Below are 16,756 nucleotides of genomic sequence, written 5' to 3' on the forward strand. Positions count from 1 at the left end.
CCAGTATCAATAGTATTTCAAGCAACGCATTTCTCTTTAATTGTTTTGTTGGGTACTTGTGACTATATCGAAGTTTTGTAAAAACACCGAAAAATCAGAAATAGTTACTGTTTTTCGGATCCCGGATAGGTTTGGGTATTACATATTTTGATGATAAGGCCAAATATTTTCGCGTATATTGACCTTGGGATCATGGACTCTAAAACCATATATGTTTTTTTTTTTAAGATTATCTTTCTTTATAAAGGAAGCATTTAATTTGGCCTGTTTTCTAGAAGTAACATACCCAGCTTTTTGTATGAATCATTTGGTTATATTTCGTTTTAGAGTTAATTTTGATTGTTCCACTAACCATAATTTGTTTCCAGCTATTTGGCTCAATTCCTCCGCAGTACACGGCTGCTGAATTTCAGCAGTGTAATATTATGGACGCCCATACGGTGTCTAAATTATGTGCATCGCTGTATATAATGTTATTTTATAGCAGTTAATAACATTGAAAAATGTTTTACGTAATCGTATTGTCACATTTTAATGAATGTTGTAACGTCATAAGAAAACGCATCATGTGATTGTTATCTATATTTTCATATACTACGGGATAAAACTGTGCCAGTCAGTCAACTGAAATGTGACTGAAAAATTACTAAAATGTGCTGAATGGCATATCTCTGCCACTCTGTTACCTTTCCAGACCATTCAGTTCAAATGGCTTTTCCAAAAAACAAGTAAGTTTAACATAAACCCTTACTGTACAAAATTTCCAGAATTAAAATTCCGGAACAATTTAAAATCTTAGCCTCACTCTAAAATAAATTGATCTATTTTTTAATTAATAAATCTTGTTATGATTTGAAAATATTAACATACAAAGTATTACAGTTATAATTGTATGATCACAAAATTAACAGGCAAGGAGTATTTTTGTTATTATCAAAACAGACAGACAGAAAAAGATAAAAATCTATAATGTCCTCAGTTTCAGTCACTGAATTTATCAGGGGACTGTTAATTTATTATATCATATACGTAAATAAGTATATCAAACATAGGGTAATACTACAGATTGTTTACTAAAATCAAATAGGTCTGGGTGGATGTTTAAAACAAAATTTAACAGAAGTACCAGCATTTGCATATTCTGTATCTGATCCAAACTGCATCAAATATGCGTGATTTGACTGGCAGCAACTGCATGTCTTCCAGCTCATTAAGGTAGCTCCATACTCGTAAAATTCTCTGAGGAAAGTTGAAAAACCACACTGATATCGACTTAATAGACTTAAATGTCATCACTTGTTAGAAAAAATATACATGTCATCACACTTTTTGAGATGCCAGATAAACATAAACTAAAGCATACTTTAGCATTAGAAAAATGTATTTTTTTTTTGTTAAAAGTAAAATCTTGTGGGCAGAAATTTGTTTTTCTTGTTTAATTTTAATGTCAACTTTATCAGAAAACTAAAATTACAAAAATATTTTAAAATTAATCGTTGGAATAAGAAAAACTATAGCATTTAGACATACCACTGAGAGAAAAGTCAGAAAAAGAGTTATTTCCCCTTTGCATATGTGAAATATATAAAAATTTGGAAATTTAGTATAAAATTAAGTGCGAAAATATCTTGAACCTACCAATAATTCTAATTACATCCATGTGATTATATTCACATAAAATAAATAAAACAATCTTGGACAATTTTTTAAGAATTTCAAGTTTTACAAAAAAGTGTGACATCACAGAACACTGGATCTACTTTAATCAGGCTTAACGGCCGACTTTCCATGTTGATAGGACTTGGAGAATTCTTCTGAACGTTATCATGAAAAACAATCAAAGCATTCAAAATGAAAGGTTATAAAAACTAAGTTAAATAAGTACACTTAAACTGTCTTTATATGGTCAAAAAATTTCCAACCGTCAATCCATGATCGTTTTGAAAGTATCAATGTAGTGGATTTCCAGAGGGGGACGCAAAATAAAGATTCAGGTCGGACAGCTGCATGGCGATTCTGGGCCTTTGATCTTCCCTTTGAAAAGAAAAGATAAAGGGTTGGTTTTTCAAGGTTTTCATATGTTGTATCTTTCGACACGTCAATAATTTGTTTTCCACCGCCTTTGCTCAAGGTAACAACTTTGAGAATATTAGACATCACTGCATGGTTTCGTCCACAGTAAATTCTTCTAGTTGGTTTGAAATGGATCTTAATTAGCTTTGTTTTTTTCATATGCGCACTCTTTTTTCAAATAGAAATTTTTTTTTGTACTGGTGAGGTGTCTTTTCTTTTGGCTAAAAATAGATATGTATGATAATGTTTTCTTTAAATTATTTAGATTGATTTTCGTGTTGAACAACATATAATAAACATCTTCATGAGGTCACGTATCATGACGCTATATCTACCTTTGTTGCTGGCCAGTTCGTGGATTTATCTGTCTTTTGCTTTTCATTTCAATGCAGCATTATAAATAACTACTTGCATGTGTAGCTAAGAAATTTTTGTTTTGGGGGAATGTCCTGAAAATTTTCAGTAATATGTTAAAAATTAACATTTAGAATGTTCTGAAAAGTAATGGGTCCATTTCAAGAACTGGCACATAAAAACAATATTTTCAAAGATATACATGATTGTATTATCTTAAAGAGTGCTGTGTGAGTGAGGTAGGAGTAAAGGAGGCTTGTAACTAATGTCCACAAATGTATATTAGAAGGTATCTGCTTTATGCTAATTATTTGGAGATTGATCCTTATACATAACCACAAGATACATGTAGATAAAAGTTTAGACATTATGACCGATAAAATAAGTGTCATTAACGAAAAAGGCACAAAACACATAACGTGCATGTACAGTTAATACATTCAAAATTTACACACTTATTGGTGTCAACAGTAAAACAAAACTTACTACAAAGTTCATGCTATGGGCAATGCACAGGTATATATCCCTGTATAGAGTCCACCACCATGATGCTAAATGTGATACATTGATACATATCTTCAGATATAAGAAATAAGGATAACACCAGTTGATAAATATTATTTGATTTTACCGACAGAGCATGTAAAGTCCAAACGACTAATTTTAAACATAGTTTAGTACATGTAGTAAAGTGATAAAACTATCAAAAACACTTAAAATAGCTAGCTTATCGATTTATATTTTTGCTCAATTTTGATCGTAGAAAACTTATGCTATAAATATTTGTTATAGCTATATTAAAGATATAAATGTTTACTTTTTCTGAAAGACAATGCTCTCTTGTATATTTTCAGTATCTTTATCTCCGACCTGCACAACTCGAAAACCATGCTCTTCAATCTTCTGTTTTCGGCGTTCGTAACCCCAGCCAACACCTAGCCCTTCATTAGGACCCATGCTACTCACAGGAAGACACACGAAGAGACTGAAGGGTAAAAAGAACTGCGCGGTTGCATCGTTGACTACCTTGTTGTGATACGAAGACACCGCCGGATCGTAAGCGGCCGCAACCCATCAGGTTTAAGCACCCTTTTGATCTCATCTAATATTTCGTCAACTTCGTAGGAATCATGCAGAACATCGTTGATTATCACGAAATCAAATTTTTCCGCCCACTCCTCTGGAAGTTGTCCTCCTCTCATACACAGATATTCGATGTTGCTTGGTGCTTCTTTGGAAACTTCCTTCTTGGCGTTATCTATTGAAGACTGGTCCATATCAATGGCGGTTATTTTAGAGCGTGGGTATAGCTTTGCTACTTCTCTGGAATGCTTCCCGAACCCACATCCTATGTCAAGTATCATAAACTCGTCTCCTGTGGATGAATATAGAAATGAAGTCAAAATTGCACGCTTATTTATGTATCAATTTTTAATAAAAGTATTCTTTCTATCCATATGATAAACATTTTAGTTAGGAACTGTCGCCTTAAAGGGGCATGGTCACGATTTTGGTCAAATTCTATTTTTCTGTTTTCATTATTTGCAATGCTTAAGGAAAGCATTTCTACTGATCAAATGAATTTTCAGGGTCAGTTGTAAAGATATAAGCAAGATACAGGGCTCACAATTCTTTGTCATGTAAACAATGCTCGTGCCCTGTTGTTGTTTACATAGGTTCAATATACCATTAAAAAATGTTTTTCAAGCTGATTTGTCTATCTTCTTATTCATTTTAAGCATAAACAAACAGTTACTTACGTTTAACACATACATTAGGTCTAAAATTGGAATTTTCACTTCAACATTCAAAATGTAAACAAAAGCTTCGTTTACATAGCAAAGAATTGCAAGCTCTGTAACTTGCTTATATCTCAACGAATGACAGTCAAATTTTGGCTGCCTATTGAAAATGCCTTACTGAAGCATTGTGAACATTAAAATCAGAAAAATAATTTTTGACTAAAATCGTGACCATGTCCCTTTAATGTGAAATCACACACGATTTTCTCTAATGAAAAATCATACCATCTTTCAAGAGGTAAACATTATCAATTAACGCTTTTCTAATTTTTAGATGGCTAACGTCTTAATGTACTATCCTTCTATCAAACTGTGTTGTTAATTGAATGGATTTGTTGTTACATTGTTTCATATTAAAAATTATTAGGGCTGCGCAATAATAACGGTATTTTGGTGTATTATGGTATGTGTACAAAACATATCGTATAGCAATGCATTTTTTCAATATCAGTATACCGGTTTACTAGTAATTGATCAGGCTCAGAATTTCGTTCATTTGTTATCGTTCCAAACACGAAAGGAAAGTCGGAGGTTTTGAAAGTGTGACTGTTCAAAGAGCTTCCTTAAAGTCAAAACATGTTGACATACAGATGTCACAGGATTAATTATTTTAGTTAATTAGTAATCATATTTGCGTTCATTTATTCAGCATTTCATGTTTTCATTTCCCATTGTTCATTTGTTTACATTCACGCCGCTTCATTCATTCATACAATCATTCATAGTATGATAGTAGTACCAGAGGTCACGTGGTTACGTTTGGCGGGTGGATCAATCAATTAATGGTGTATTAGACTGGTTTTTCGGGTTTGAGTGAGTGAGTGCGCATGTCCGTTTGTATAATATAATTTTTAGCGCGAACTTTGGATTTAATATCATGACGACACCCAAGACAGACGGTTGAATAACTATAAGCTTCCTAGCTTTTCAACCCGACTATTATATTAGTTAATTTTGCTGTTGTACTTGGTGAGTCATTTCAATCAAATATATGTAATTTAAATATTATTTAACTAATGATAAATTTAATGAGTGAATGTAGAGAATGAGAGTGTTTTAGTAATATTATAATTGTATATGATTATAGATCACCTAGCTGTACTCAGTCTTGTGGAATGATTTATTTGATACACAAATACAACAATAAATATCCAAAGCGTCATTTCCACAAAAGGCCTTGGAGTTCTTAATTGTTCCCAAATGTAGCCCAGAATATAACATATCAGCTACCCCTTGACACTGCTATTCTTATTAAATAAATTAAATAGCTGCTGCAGTTGTAATTATGTCTCCCTGCAGGTTGACACATTCAACACATTTATTTCTCACAGTAACTGTTAATTCATTAATTGTTGAACGTTTTATTTTCTTCTTCCACCAGATTGGTGGACCTACCAATTAAAAATTACTTTTATATAGAATTATAATGCAAATAAACTAGGGATATAAATCTATCAATTATTGTCTAACTTAAAAAAAAATTTTGATTTTAAAAATATCACAATTTATCGCAATACAATATTTCTCCCAATATCCTGCCGTAGAAATTATTTTATCTTGTTGCCCTCCGAGTTATCAATGTATATTGATCTCGAAAACAGACATATATTTTTCAAATGAGCTTTATTTATATGCAAAAGCATTGTAATTAAAATAATATACATGTAGCTATAAATCAATCTCTAAATGATATGTGTAAATGATTTTGCTGACCTTGTTTCAAGTTCATCACAGGAACAAGAAGTCGTTGATTCCAATCCTGAAGAACTTCTGGTGATCGGAACTCGTTGAAACAATGTAGATATTGTTCATTGTAACTGAAACCTTCAAAATGTTTAAATTAAATGACCATAGCAATTAAATCATAAGAAAACTAACGCATATGTTATATAAGTTAAAAGGCGTGTTACTCAACAATTTTCTTATAATTGAAACATATATTCGATAAGTAGGAGCCATTTGCATCGTTTTCGTTAAAAGAACCATGGGTAACTCAGGTAATCGAATGTAGTTTTACAAGATTTTGTTTTACTTTTAAAGAGCTATTAAAACATGAATAAACAAAACCAAAAAGAATGTTCTTTCAATAAACGGATAAAAATGAAAATCTACAATACAAAAACACCTCATCCACCTCAAAGGAGATGTGGAACTGAACACTTTACATGTATAATTTACCTACATAACCGAACCTTTTACTACTTGACTCTTGGCTATTTTTTAAAATATAAATATCCATGTATTACAATGTATGAATTAAAAACGTTGGTTGCGTTGCCTCCTTTTCTGTTTTGTATTTTCTAATAAATATTGAATACTATGCCTTTCGGTCCATCCAATGTTGTTGCTTCGTCAAGTTTTGGAATAATCTCGCTGAGAATTGGAATAACAGTTGCAATATGACCCCAAATTTTTATTTGAGTTTTGTCATGAGGAAGTGAATATTTTTCGTCATCTGTAATAGTTAAAATTCCAGCTGCAACCATACAACCCAGCCATTCTTCAGTGTATCTGAAAAAACAAATAAGTCCACTTTTTCTTTATGATCACATCTATTTAAAGTTGGAAAGGCTATGTTTTGAAAAACAAAAAACCTTTAAAAAGGCAATTTTCCCCCCTTGAAATTCAATAATGTAAGCAAATCTTTGTTACAAATGTATATCTGTAAAACAGCAAGATGAGGTCAAATGAACAATAGAGTGCCAAAAAAAAAAAAAAACCAAAAAAAAGAACAAAAAAAAAATTCTGACATGTTCACGGTTATAACAAAAGAACTATCTTTTGTTGAGATTGGATCTCCAAATACTTAATGTACAATTATTATTTTCATATTTTTATTTATATATAATTGTTATCAATTAATTTTTACTTAATATTCAAAATACGCGTGCCGGAATGTTTGGTGAAACAGATGACCAAGGCAAGGTGTTAAAATGGGTATGTACACTATTCTACAACAGATTAGTTTATTTCTTTTTTCTGTTCAGTAAAATGCCAACTTTATGTGTATTTAAATTGATAATTTCTTTTATATTCTATGGTCATAATCAACTAATCCCCTTTTATTGTATCTAGATACCCATCTTGTACCTGTATAATCCGTTTTTTTTTCAATTTGATTACTAGTATCATGAATGGGGGAAATTTATTTCTTATATTTAAAGGTCCCCAATTTAACAAGATTATGAAGCAGTTCATTTATTTTTTGTGCATACGTGCATGTTGATGAAAAGAATGGAAATTAACACCAATGTTTGAGTAACCTTACCCAGCATGTTTCATTACGTAATAAAAGATCTCTATTGTGTCCTTGAAATAGTCTAAAATGTCGTTAAACTTGTTTTTTACTCTGTTTTAAAAATAACTTTACGACTAAAGATTAAGATGCCTTTTCTCTGCTTTACAGAAAAATGCATTTTATATTATACTGATCCATAAATATATATAATCACGCGTGCTCTTGTTTATAATTAGTTACTTGATATAAAAATATAATGTATAATTGATTTATAACACAAATGCTTTTTAATTTCGTTCTTTGTAATAATAAGAAAGTGCAAAAATAAAATTTCTGTGACAAAGTAGATTATTTTATGCAAATGTATAATACAATCTCATTCAACGAGATATGTTTCATTCTGAAGCGATTTGTGTATTTTCAACTTACCTCAATTTTTTTCCTGCTCTTTGGCTTAATTCCTTTGCGGTACACGGCTGCTGAATTTCAGTAAAGGCATCCACTATACCAGTTTTGTAACCAAATGCGAAAACCAGGGTACTAAGTCCATCCCTTACAATCTGCTCCAAGTCCCGAGCGTTTGTTGAAGATGCCATTTTTTGGCAAGTTAAATCATTATGTAATATTATGGAAACCGATGTGGCGTATAAATCGTATAAATTTGCGTTTAAAATTAACGTTCTTAATATTTTTCCTTTACCCCGTAAATTAGAAATTTGATAATCTTAAAATAGTCTTTTCCTCATTTATATCATACTACATGGGAAGTATGATCTATTAAAAAGTTGAAAAGATTTTTAAAAGTACTTTGCACCATTATCCGTAAACTTTGAAATATTACAAAAGCCAATGTAATATATGAGCTTATTTATGTTTCTAAGTTTAATTTCTTGTCAATGTTTTCAGTGTATCTGTAAAAAAAAATGAATAATATGCTTTTATTTTCGACGAAAAAAAAACAATTTTACATTTGTACATTGCTTCAAAAGTGTTGTTGATATTATTCGTTTTATCCAATATTAATCTTGTGTATTAAGGTGGATCTCTACACCAAATAAGTGTAGGAGATTTTTGTTGCATGCAATTGTTACCAATACTAGGCACAGTATTCAACAATAATAGACCTCAAAATACAATACACTATTTTCTAGAGAATTTTTAAAATATCAGTCTGGTTCCAGATAGCCCCTTCCTTATCAAATTTTTAAACATTTCTGTTTTAAAATTCTTATGAAAGTGAAATGTTATTAAGTTTAGAAATGAAAAACAAAAAAATCATGAATGAAGTTTGTATGATTTTTATTGGAATCCACATAAATATGAAACTAAAATATAAAAAAATGCTTTTAAGGCAAACTGCTGGACAAAATCCTACAAAAGCCTGAAAATATAAACAATATTCGTTGGTTAATGGGATGAAGAAAAGAAATTGAATGAAATTGAAAAATTAAAGGAAATACTTAATCATTGAAAAAATCTTGGTATGAAAGATCCTGTTTAAGAGTTGTCTTTCTTTATTTTACATGGTCTCAAATATGTTGGGATCAATTTTTTAATTAATAAAAATCACGAAGAAAAATTAAAAAAAGGAACAAGTCTATGCTAAATATGTAGATATAAGATTAGTAGTGCTTATGATAATGTTTGAAGCTGAAAAATTATATTTTTGATGAATGCATCTTTTATATATATATATATATATATATATATATATATATATATATATATATATATATATATATATATATATATATATATATATATATATATATATATATATATATATATATATATAACTCTTTATAACAAAATATAAGTAGTTAATTATATTATAAATTCCCTTTTACTTTATTAAATACAATAGCAATTATAAACAACAACTATACGCATATTAATACATACATTAGATGTCCATAGTGATACACATGCATGTGTGGAAATGAAAAACATGCTCCTTTTCAGAATTCTGTCTTTCCCTCATTTGGCTTGCAAATCCGGGCTTCCAATGCTATTGCTACCTAGCTGTATTTATTTTAATCATTGTTAATCAAAATACATTAGTTTAATGTCAAAGTTTCAATGAAAGTCTTTTACTGCAAATATTTTTTTAATTTGGAAAGTTAGGATCAATTCAAGAGATCGTACTACGGTACTTTCGTTTTATATTCATCATACATATATAGTTTAAATGAAAATTTGACATCTGCTTACCTATATCGGTAATCCGTCACATATGTATGATCGTCTGTTGCAGATGACAAAAATGTATTGCCAATAGCAGCAGAGCAAGGAAACGGTATATTATTTAGATTCAACGTTTTCCGTACAAAACAGCTGATAATCAATGTTAGTTAAAAACTTTAAACAGGAAGAAAATTGACATATTTTCTAAGCGTTTTGATGATTACATTCCTATCTCATCTCCTTAGTTAGAAGAGTTCAATTAAACGGTGTATGGCTATTTTGTACCACGACATAATGTTATCAATCCGGAACACAATGGCGTTTCGAACGGAAGTCAGACATGTTGTGACGATGTAGCCTTCCACCTTAAATAAAAAGTCAAATATACTAAATAAATTCAATAACTTGCGACTCATTTCGTTAAATACCTCTGATTCGAGATTAAACAAGATGCTCAGTTGCTTTAAAAGTGTTCTGAATTCCTTTTTTGTTTTTTTTTTCTCAACCGAGTTTATAGAATTGAAATTAAAAGGCGACTGGATATTTAGTTGAAGGGGAGGAATGAAGATCTAAACTGAAATTTGTGATATGTGGCCTTAATTCTGATTGTTCTGGCTGACTTGGAAAATTACAATTTTATAGGCCTTTGACCGCTTTTCCATATGAAGATCATTGTTATAGTTTGATATATTTTAATTTTTTTCCTATTTTGGATTTGCATTAAATGTTAAAACCTGGTTATTTGTAGTTACACGTTGAGTTTGTTCACGTAGTGTTTTGTACATATTTTACATTGATGTATGAAATATATTAATTCGTTATGAAAACATTTAATTTGAATTCATTAATAGTATATATTGCGATACAAACTCCAACTGACTTGGATCCGCCAAAGCGTTTCTACACCTTTACTATCTTTTTTGCTATTTTAGGCTAGTTTATCGGAAATGAAAGTATTATTTTAGTTAATTTCTTAATATTATCAGGAAGTATTCAATAGAAGTCTTCTCACACTTACTGAAATACGAAGGATGGAAGCATTTACTCTGGTGCAAACCATTCATAGCTTACTGACAAAATGTCTCTATTTATAAGTAAAAATATATGTACACGTATATGCAGCTAGAAAGTTACCTGTACCTATATGCCATATGATAACACAAAAACAAATAGTGAAGATACAAAAGAAACAGCAGAGCAATTTTTAATGTATGATTATGAAATAATACTACATTAAAAGCTAGTTAGATTATGCATCGCAGAGTGTTTGCTTTTAATTGCAGAAAATTGTTAAATTGTTACTATAATCAACCTTTCATGATCCATGGATATCTGTTTGCAAGATAATTTTTCTTCAACTGTATAATAATCAATACTGTTTTGTTTAAGTACCCATGTTGTTGAGCTAGCCAGTTGATAGCATAGCTTTGTGAATTTTTACTGTTCACTAGCTTTTGGATTTGTTCATTTAAAATTAGATTACACCCACTGTATGACTTTTTACAATTTATTTTACCCACAAAAAGGTCCCAAACACACACTAGTCAAAATCAGTCATAATTTTGCATTGTATGTTTACTGCAGGAACCATATCTTGGCTTTTGTTGCCACAAAGGTATGGTTGAAGTAGAAGAATCAGGAAGTCAAAAGCATTGCTTACTAGTGGGTAAAAGTGTGTTTACTATTGCTTTTTGGCAGCCTTTGGAACAACGTAACCTCGAAATTTCCACGGTCACTAACGCCATATTATAAAGAGAAAACACATCAGTAGTAATCACGTTATCATTTATTTGTTAGATGTTTTAGAAAATCAAAAAGTTATCCATAAAAGTTTTATCTACAAATAAAGAATATATACACACGTCTACATGAAAAATTTCATACAATTTAAAACTGTAAATGATAAAAGGAAAAAAGGTAAACTAACTAGTACCATTATTATCATAATTGCTGTACATTAAACAGTGCAATGTCAAACTACTTCTTCTAATATGTTTTTTTTTTAAAAACCCTCCATTAAATAAAAATATATAAAGTTCTACTTCTGGAATACGATGCCCTCTTGTATGGTATTGACATCTTTTTCCCCGACCTGGACAACCTGGAAACCATGTTCCTCGATCTTCTGTTTTCGGCGTTCGTAGCCCCAACCAATGCCAAGCCCTTCATTAGGACCCATGCTACTCACTGGAAGACATGAAAAAAGGCTATAAGGTAAGAAGAATTGTGCGGTTGCGTCCTTGAATATCTTTTTGTGATATGACGACACCGCGGGGTCGAAAGCGGCCGCAAATCCGTCAGGTTTAAGCACTTTCTTTACTCCTTCCAATATCTCGTCAACTTCGTAGGAATCATGCAAAACGTCGTTGATTATCACGAAATCAAATTTTTCCGCCCATTCTTCTGGAAGTTGTCCTCCTCTCATACATAGATATTCAATGTTTTCAAGCCCATCTTCGGCAAGTTCCTTTTTGGCGTTATCAATTGACACTTGTTCCATATCAATTGCGATAATTTTCGAGTGCGGATAAAGCTTCGCCACTTCTCTGGAATGCTTTCCAAACCCACATCCTATGTCTAGTATCACAAACTCGCCCCCTAAATATGAATATACAAAAAGTCAGATTTTTAAACATTTTTAAAATATGATATTTCTTCCACTTTTTCCAGCAATATGCATTCAAATTGCTGTATGCACCTTATAATACCTACTCTCCTTTAAAAATCGTACTTTTAGTTCGGTAAAACTATCAACAATTAACTGGATTTCAAGATTTTGAATTTTTGTTATGCTCTATCTTTCTAGCTAACACAATTAGCGTCAATAGATTTACTTTCATCGTAGAGAAAATGCACTGGCAAACTTTTAATACCATATCAAAAAAGTATTATGTACCGTGAAATAGATATATGAAAACTGATAATTTGTTTGTTGTACGTTATGCCTTATACAAATAGGTATAAACAAAAAGGCTCAACAAAGTCACGGACTGTTTAACATTGAGTTTATGAGTGTTTATGAGTGTATAAATCCGTTAAAACAAGCTAAAATAAATTTTAAAACATTTGCATCACCTTAAACACAACGCTTTAGTAATATATATATATATATATATATATATATATATATATATATATATATATATATATATATATATATATATATATATATATAAACTATTGACAATCTACGAAATATGTAAACAGCTTTTTTTTTACCAGATTTAAGGTTCATCACAGGAACAAGAAGCTCTTGGTTCCATTCCTGAAGAGCTTCTGGAGATCGGAACACGTTAAGCCAATGCAGATACGGTTCCTGGTAGGTAAATCCTTAAAAATATCAAACTTAAATAAAATATGCATATCAATGCTTCACAAACGTTAGAACAATCACTTTCAGTTTAATAACGGAGCATATCATTTAAAAGTGATATTTTATTATATGTTTAACATTTTTCTGAAAAACATGTAAATTGTATTTCAATTTTTATGCCCCCCTTGGAAGAAGGGAGGGCATATTGCTTTGCTGCTGTCTGTCGGTCGGTCCACCAACAGTTTCCGTTCATTTTCTTTGTAAAGGATAAACATAATGAAATGAAATTTAATATACAGGTTGATCATGATAATATCTAGGTCAAGTCGATACTGGGTACGATCGAGCAATTTTCGACAGAGTTATGGCCCTTGGATTAAAAAAATTCGAGTTATTTGCAGTGTCCGCTCATTTTCTTCGCATATGATAAACATATTGAAATGAAATTTAATATACAGGTTTATCTTGATAATATCTAGGGAAAGCTCGATATTGGGTTCGATCGAGCAATTTTCGACAGAGTTATGGCCCTTGGACTTAAAAAAAATTCGAGTTATTTGCAGCTTCCGCTCATTTTCCTCGCATAGGGTGCACATATTAATATGAGATTTGCTATGCAGGTTTATCTATATAATATCTAGGTCAAGTTTGATTTTGGGTATGATAGAGCAATTTCCGACAGAGTTATGGCCCTTGGACTTAGAAAAATTCAAAATATTTGCAGTTAACGTTCATTTTCTTTGTGGATGTCCCAAGGGAGGGGGGCATAAGTGTTTCACAAACATTTCTTGTTAATAAAACAATTGAAAATTGGTCGGCTTTTCAAGAAATGTTAATTACGAATAAGGGAAATGCAAAGGAAAAACGGTTTCTGATTGAACTGTACATCAAGAAAGTTTATATGTAAAAGACTGAAAATTCAAATGCAAATTTATATCTATACAACGTAAATCACGTCACCAGACACCTAAAAATGTGGGTAAAAAAATCCAAAAGTAGAATTTCCGGTGTCATAAGCAGCTATAATTCATGAGTTTTCATATTTGGCTATTGTTTGCAATAAAAAAGAAATCTATTTATTCTTAATAATGTTGTTTTGCCATATTTTGCATTTTACCTTTGGGTCCACCCAGTGTAGCTGCCTTGTCAAGTTTTGGAATAATATCGCCCAGAATAGGAATAGCAGTAGCAATGTGGCCCCAGGTTTTTATTTGAGTTTTGTCATGAGGAAGTGAATATTTTTCGTCGTCTGTAATTGTTACAATTCCGGCTGCAACCATACAACCTAGCCATTCTTGTGTGTACCTGTTAAAAAGAAATATTTTCTCTTGCAAATTTGTTTTCTTGAAAGAGTCAAGAGGATACTATAGCACTATGATATGCTTGGTCATTTACTTTTTGTTAAATCATTGTTTAGCATTGATGATATATTTTGAAACATTGTTTAGCATTTAGGGTCCCTTTATTTTATAGAAGTATTAACTCAAACAGCAGTTAAAACTAAACTGACACTACCCTTTCTCGGAAAAAAAAATAAAACAAATTTCCGCATTTGTACTCGGTTTGAACTATCGGTGGGAGTTTTGTTAACATTAAAGTTAACATTTATATATATTTTAAAAAATATTCGTAAGCTCCTTTTTAAATCTTACTGTATAAATGGAATATAAATGTAAATATTTCGAAAATAGCTATTCTCCAAATTTTGGCCAATACCGATCATACAAGATATAAAATGCTTTGTTCAAAATGGGTCCCAACATATTCATTAGCTTTACGCACGCTGTACTTTTAGATGAATCAGCCGATGACAGCAAGGAACACAGATCGATATTATTTTCCTTTATCAATTTATTGATCATTCTTTGTTGTATGTGCGTTCAAGTTGAAAATAAATGTATATCAAGATTACTGTACTGTACTGTACTGTACCGTACCGTACCGTACTGTACTGTACTGTACCGTACCGTACCGTACTGTACCGTACCGTACTGTACCGTACTGTACTGTACCGTACCGTACCCTACCGTACTGTACTGTACCGTACCGTACTGTACTGTACCGTACCGTACATGTACCGTACCGTACTGTACCGTACTGTACTGTACCGTACCGTACTGTACTGTACTGTACTGTACCGGGGAGTTCAATCAATATCTTAACAGTTATCTGATTTCGTAAGCTTTGGATACGTTTCATAAGCGATTTGTATACACTTATTACACGACACAATTTGCCTCTAAAAAAGTGCAAAGTTCATATACTTTATATATGATGCTTAAATTTTCAAAGTGTTTCAGGTTATGTATACACGTGTGTCCTTGAAATGAATTGTTGGGAACACCGATGGACGAGAAATTTAACTTGGCATATAATATTACGCCATAAAAAAATCCTATTGAATTTTAAAGGTTGTCCAAACTGGGTTGTTCTAAAAATAACTTAATTGGTAAACAAATAATTCTAAAGGTACATTTACAGGTGAAGTGATGTATGATTAAAGAAAAAAAAAGTTATAAACATTTCTGTCAGTTATTATCACTTAAGAATATAAATTTATTTTGGTATGTCCAACTAACCTCAATTTCTTTCCAGCTTTTTGATTCAATTCCTCTGCGGTACACGGCTGCTGAATTTCAGTAAAGGCGTTCACTATACCAGTTTTGTAACCAAACGCAAAGACCAGTGAGCTAAGTCCATCCCTTACAATCTGTTCTAAATCTCGAGCGTTCGTTGTAGAAGATGCCATTGCACTGCAGAACTATTATATAATTCTTGCCTTTGCGTAATAATATGGATACCCATGTGGTGTATTAATTATGTGCATTACTGTATATAGGGTGTTGTTAAAACACGGAACGGAAAACGGAACGGAAAACGGATTTTTTTGGTACCAGAACGGTGTTTAAAATGATATCTTAAAACAAGATACTGAATGTAAATAAAAGAATAATCTGTCAATGTTATTGCTAATAAAAGATTGACAGTTTACAACTTTGATCTGGTAATACATTATTTTTTGCCGAGATGTTAATATAAATTCTTTAAAGAATTGTGTATTTGTTGACAAATTTAACTTCTATTTTACTTAACGACTCTCTGTTTATTAAATTGTTGCTTTTAAATTTTTATAATCATACAATTATAACAATTGGACGGAAACCCTCTTTATATCCGGTTAACTCGCGCATGACCTATGTACGAAACGTTATGGATCCAGAATGATTTTTCATCCCACCCTCACCTCCTCTCGAATTCCGAATACATTATATTCAAGTACAAAAACATTCTCAGAGTCTTAATTTGTAATTTCGTTCCAAAAAGATAATAAACTAACCAAATGTATATTCATACGTAATTATTATTATTTATGAGTTATCATTTTTGAACATCACGTACATGTATTTGAAATTAATGAAAAGTTTAACAGGTTTGCAGTATTCATTAAAACATTAAATAAAAAAACCCCAATAAACTTTTCCAGTTTTCAAGCTTTGATATTTACACTGTCATATTGTGTCCTTTTATCTTTCGGCCTGGTTGAATCACCAAGTCATTGCAATAAAACAAAGCAGCAAAGGGGATCGGGGCAGTTTTTTCGTGATGACAGCAGTGGTATCAAACATGTCGGCTCTTTTGAAAATCGACGACTACTGATAAGACCATGGGAACTTCGTCCTCATTCGACTCGCCAACAGAGAATCATGTGGGAGGAAAGTTTCAGACAGTTTTTACAGAATAGGTAATGTATTGTTTTTTCAGTTACTTTTATGCTTTTCCAAACCCCATTAT

General features: G+C 31.3%; 1 protein-coding gene, 1 long non-coding RNA gene and 1 pseudogene across 2 annotated transcripts; all 3 read right to left on the reverse strand.

The window, feature by feature from the left end:
• Positions 1-804: 804 nt before the first annotated feature.
• Positions 805-8,095, reverse strand: LOC128162387 (uncharacterized; annotated as a pseudogene).
• Positions 8,096-8,679: 584 nt separating this feature from the next.
• Positions 8,680-10,021, reverse strand: LOC128164363 (uncharacterized). Its single transcript, XR_008240933.1, has 3 exons — positions 9,679-10,021; positions 9,370-9,489; positions 8,680-8,848 (listed from the first exon to the last, which is right to left on the reverse strand). It is a non-coding gene; the product is annotated as an uncharacterized LOC128164363 (long non-coding RNA).
• Positions 10,022-11,433: 1,412 nt separating this feature from the next.
• LOC128162843 (uncharacterized) lies at positions 11,434-15,761 on the reverse strand. Its single transcript, XM_052826249.1, has 4 exons — positions 15,544-15,761; positions 14,082-14,269; positions 12,871-12,981; positions 11,434-12,249 (listed from the first exon to the last, which is right to left on the reverse strand). Exons 1-4 carry the CDS (start codon positions 15,711-15,713, stop codon positions 11,690-11,692), a joined length of 1,029 nt encoding a protein of 342 aa, XP_052682209.1. The 5' UTR covers positions 15,714-15,761; the 3' UTR covers positions 11,434-11,689.
• Between the last annotated feature and the right edge of the window lie 995 nt (positions 15,762-16,756).

This window comes from Crassostrea angulata, chromosome 9 (genome assembly GCF_025612915.1).
Source record: "Crassostrea angulata isolate pt1a10 chromosome 9, ASM2561291v2, whole genome shotgun sequence".
Classification (NCBI taxonomy): Eukaryota; Metazoa; Mollusca; class Bivalvia; order Ostreida; family Ostreidae; genus Magallana; species Magallana angulata.

Coding starts and splice junctions, on each gene's coding strand:
- LOC128162843 (XM_052826249.1), bottom strand. CDS start 15,713: ATGGCATCTTCTACAACGAACGCTCGAGATTTAGAACAGATTGTAAGG. Junction 14,270..15,543: donor AAAGCTGGAAAGAAATTGAG/GTTAGTTGGACA, acceptor TCTTTTTAACAG/GTACACACAAGAATGGCTAG. Junction 12,982..14,081: donor TACACTGGGTGGACCCAAAG/GTAAAATGCAAA, acceptor GATATTTTTAAG/GATTTACCTACCAGGAACCG.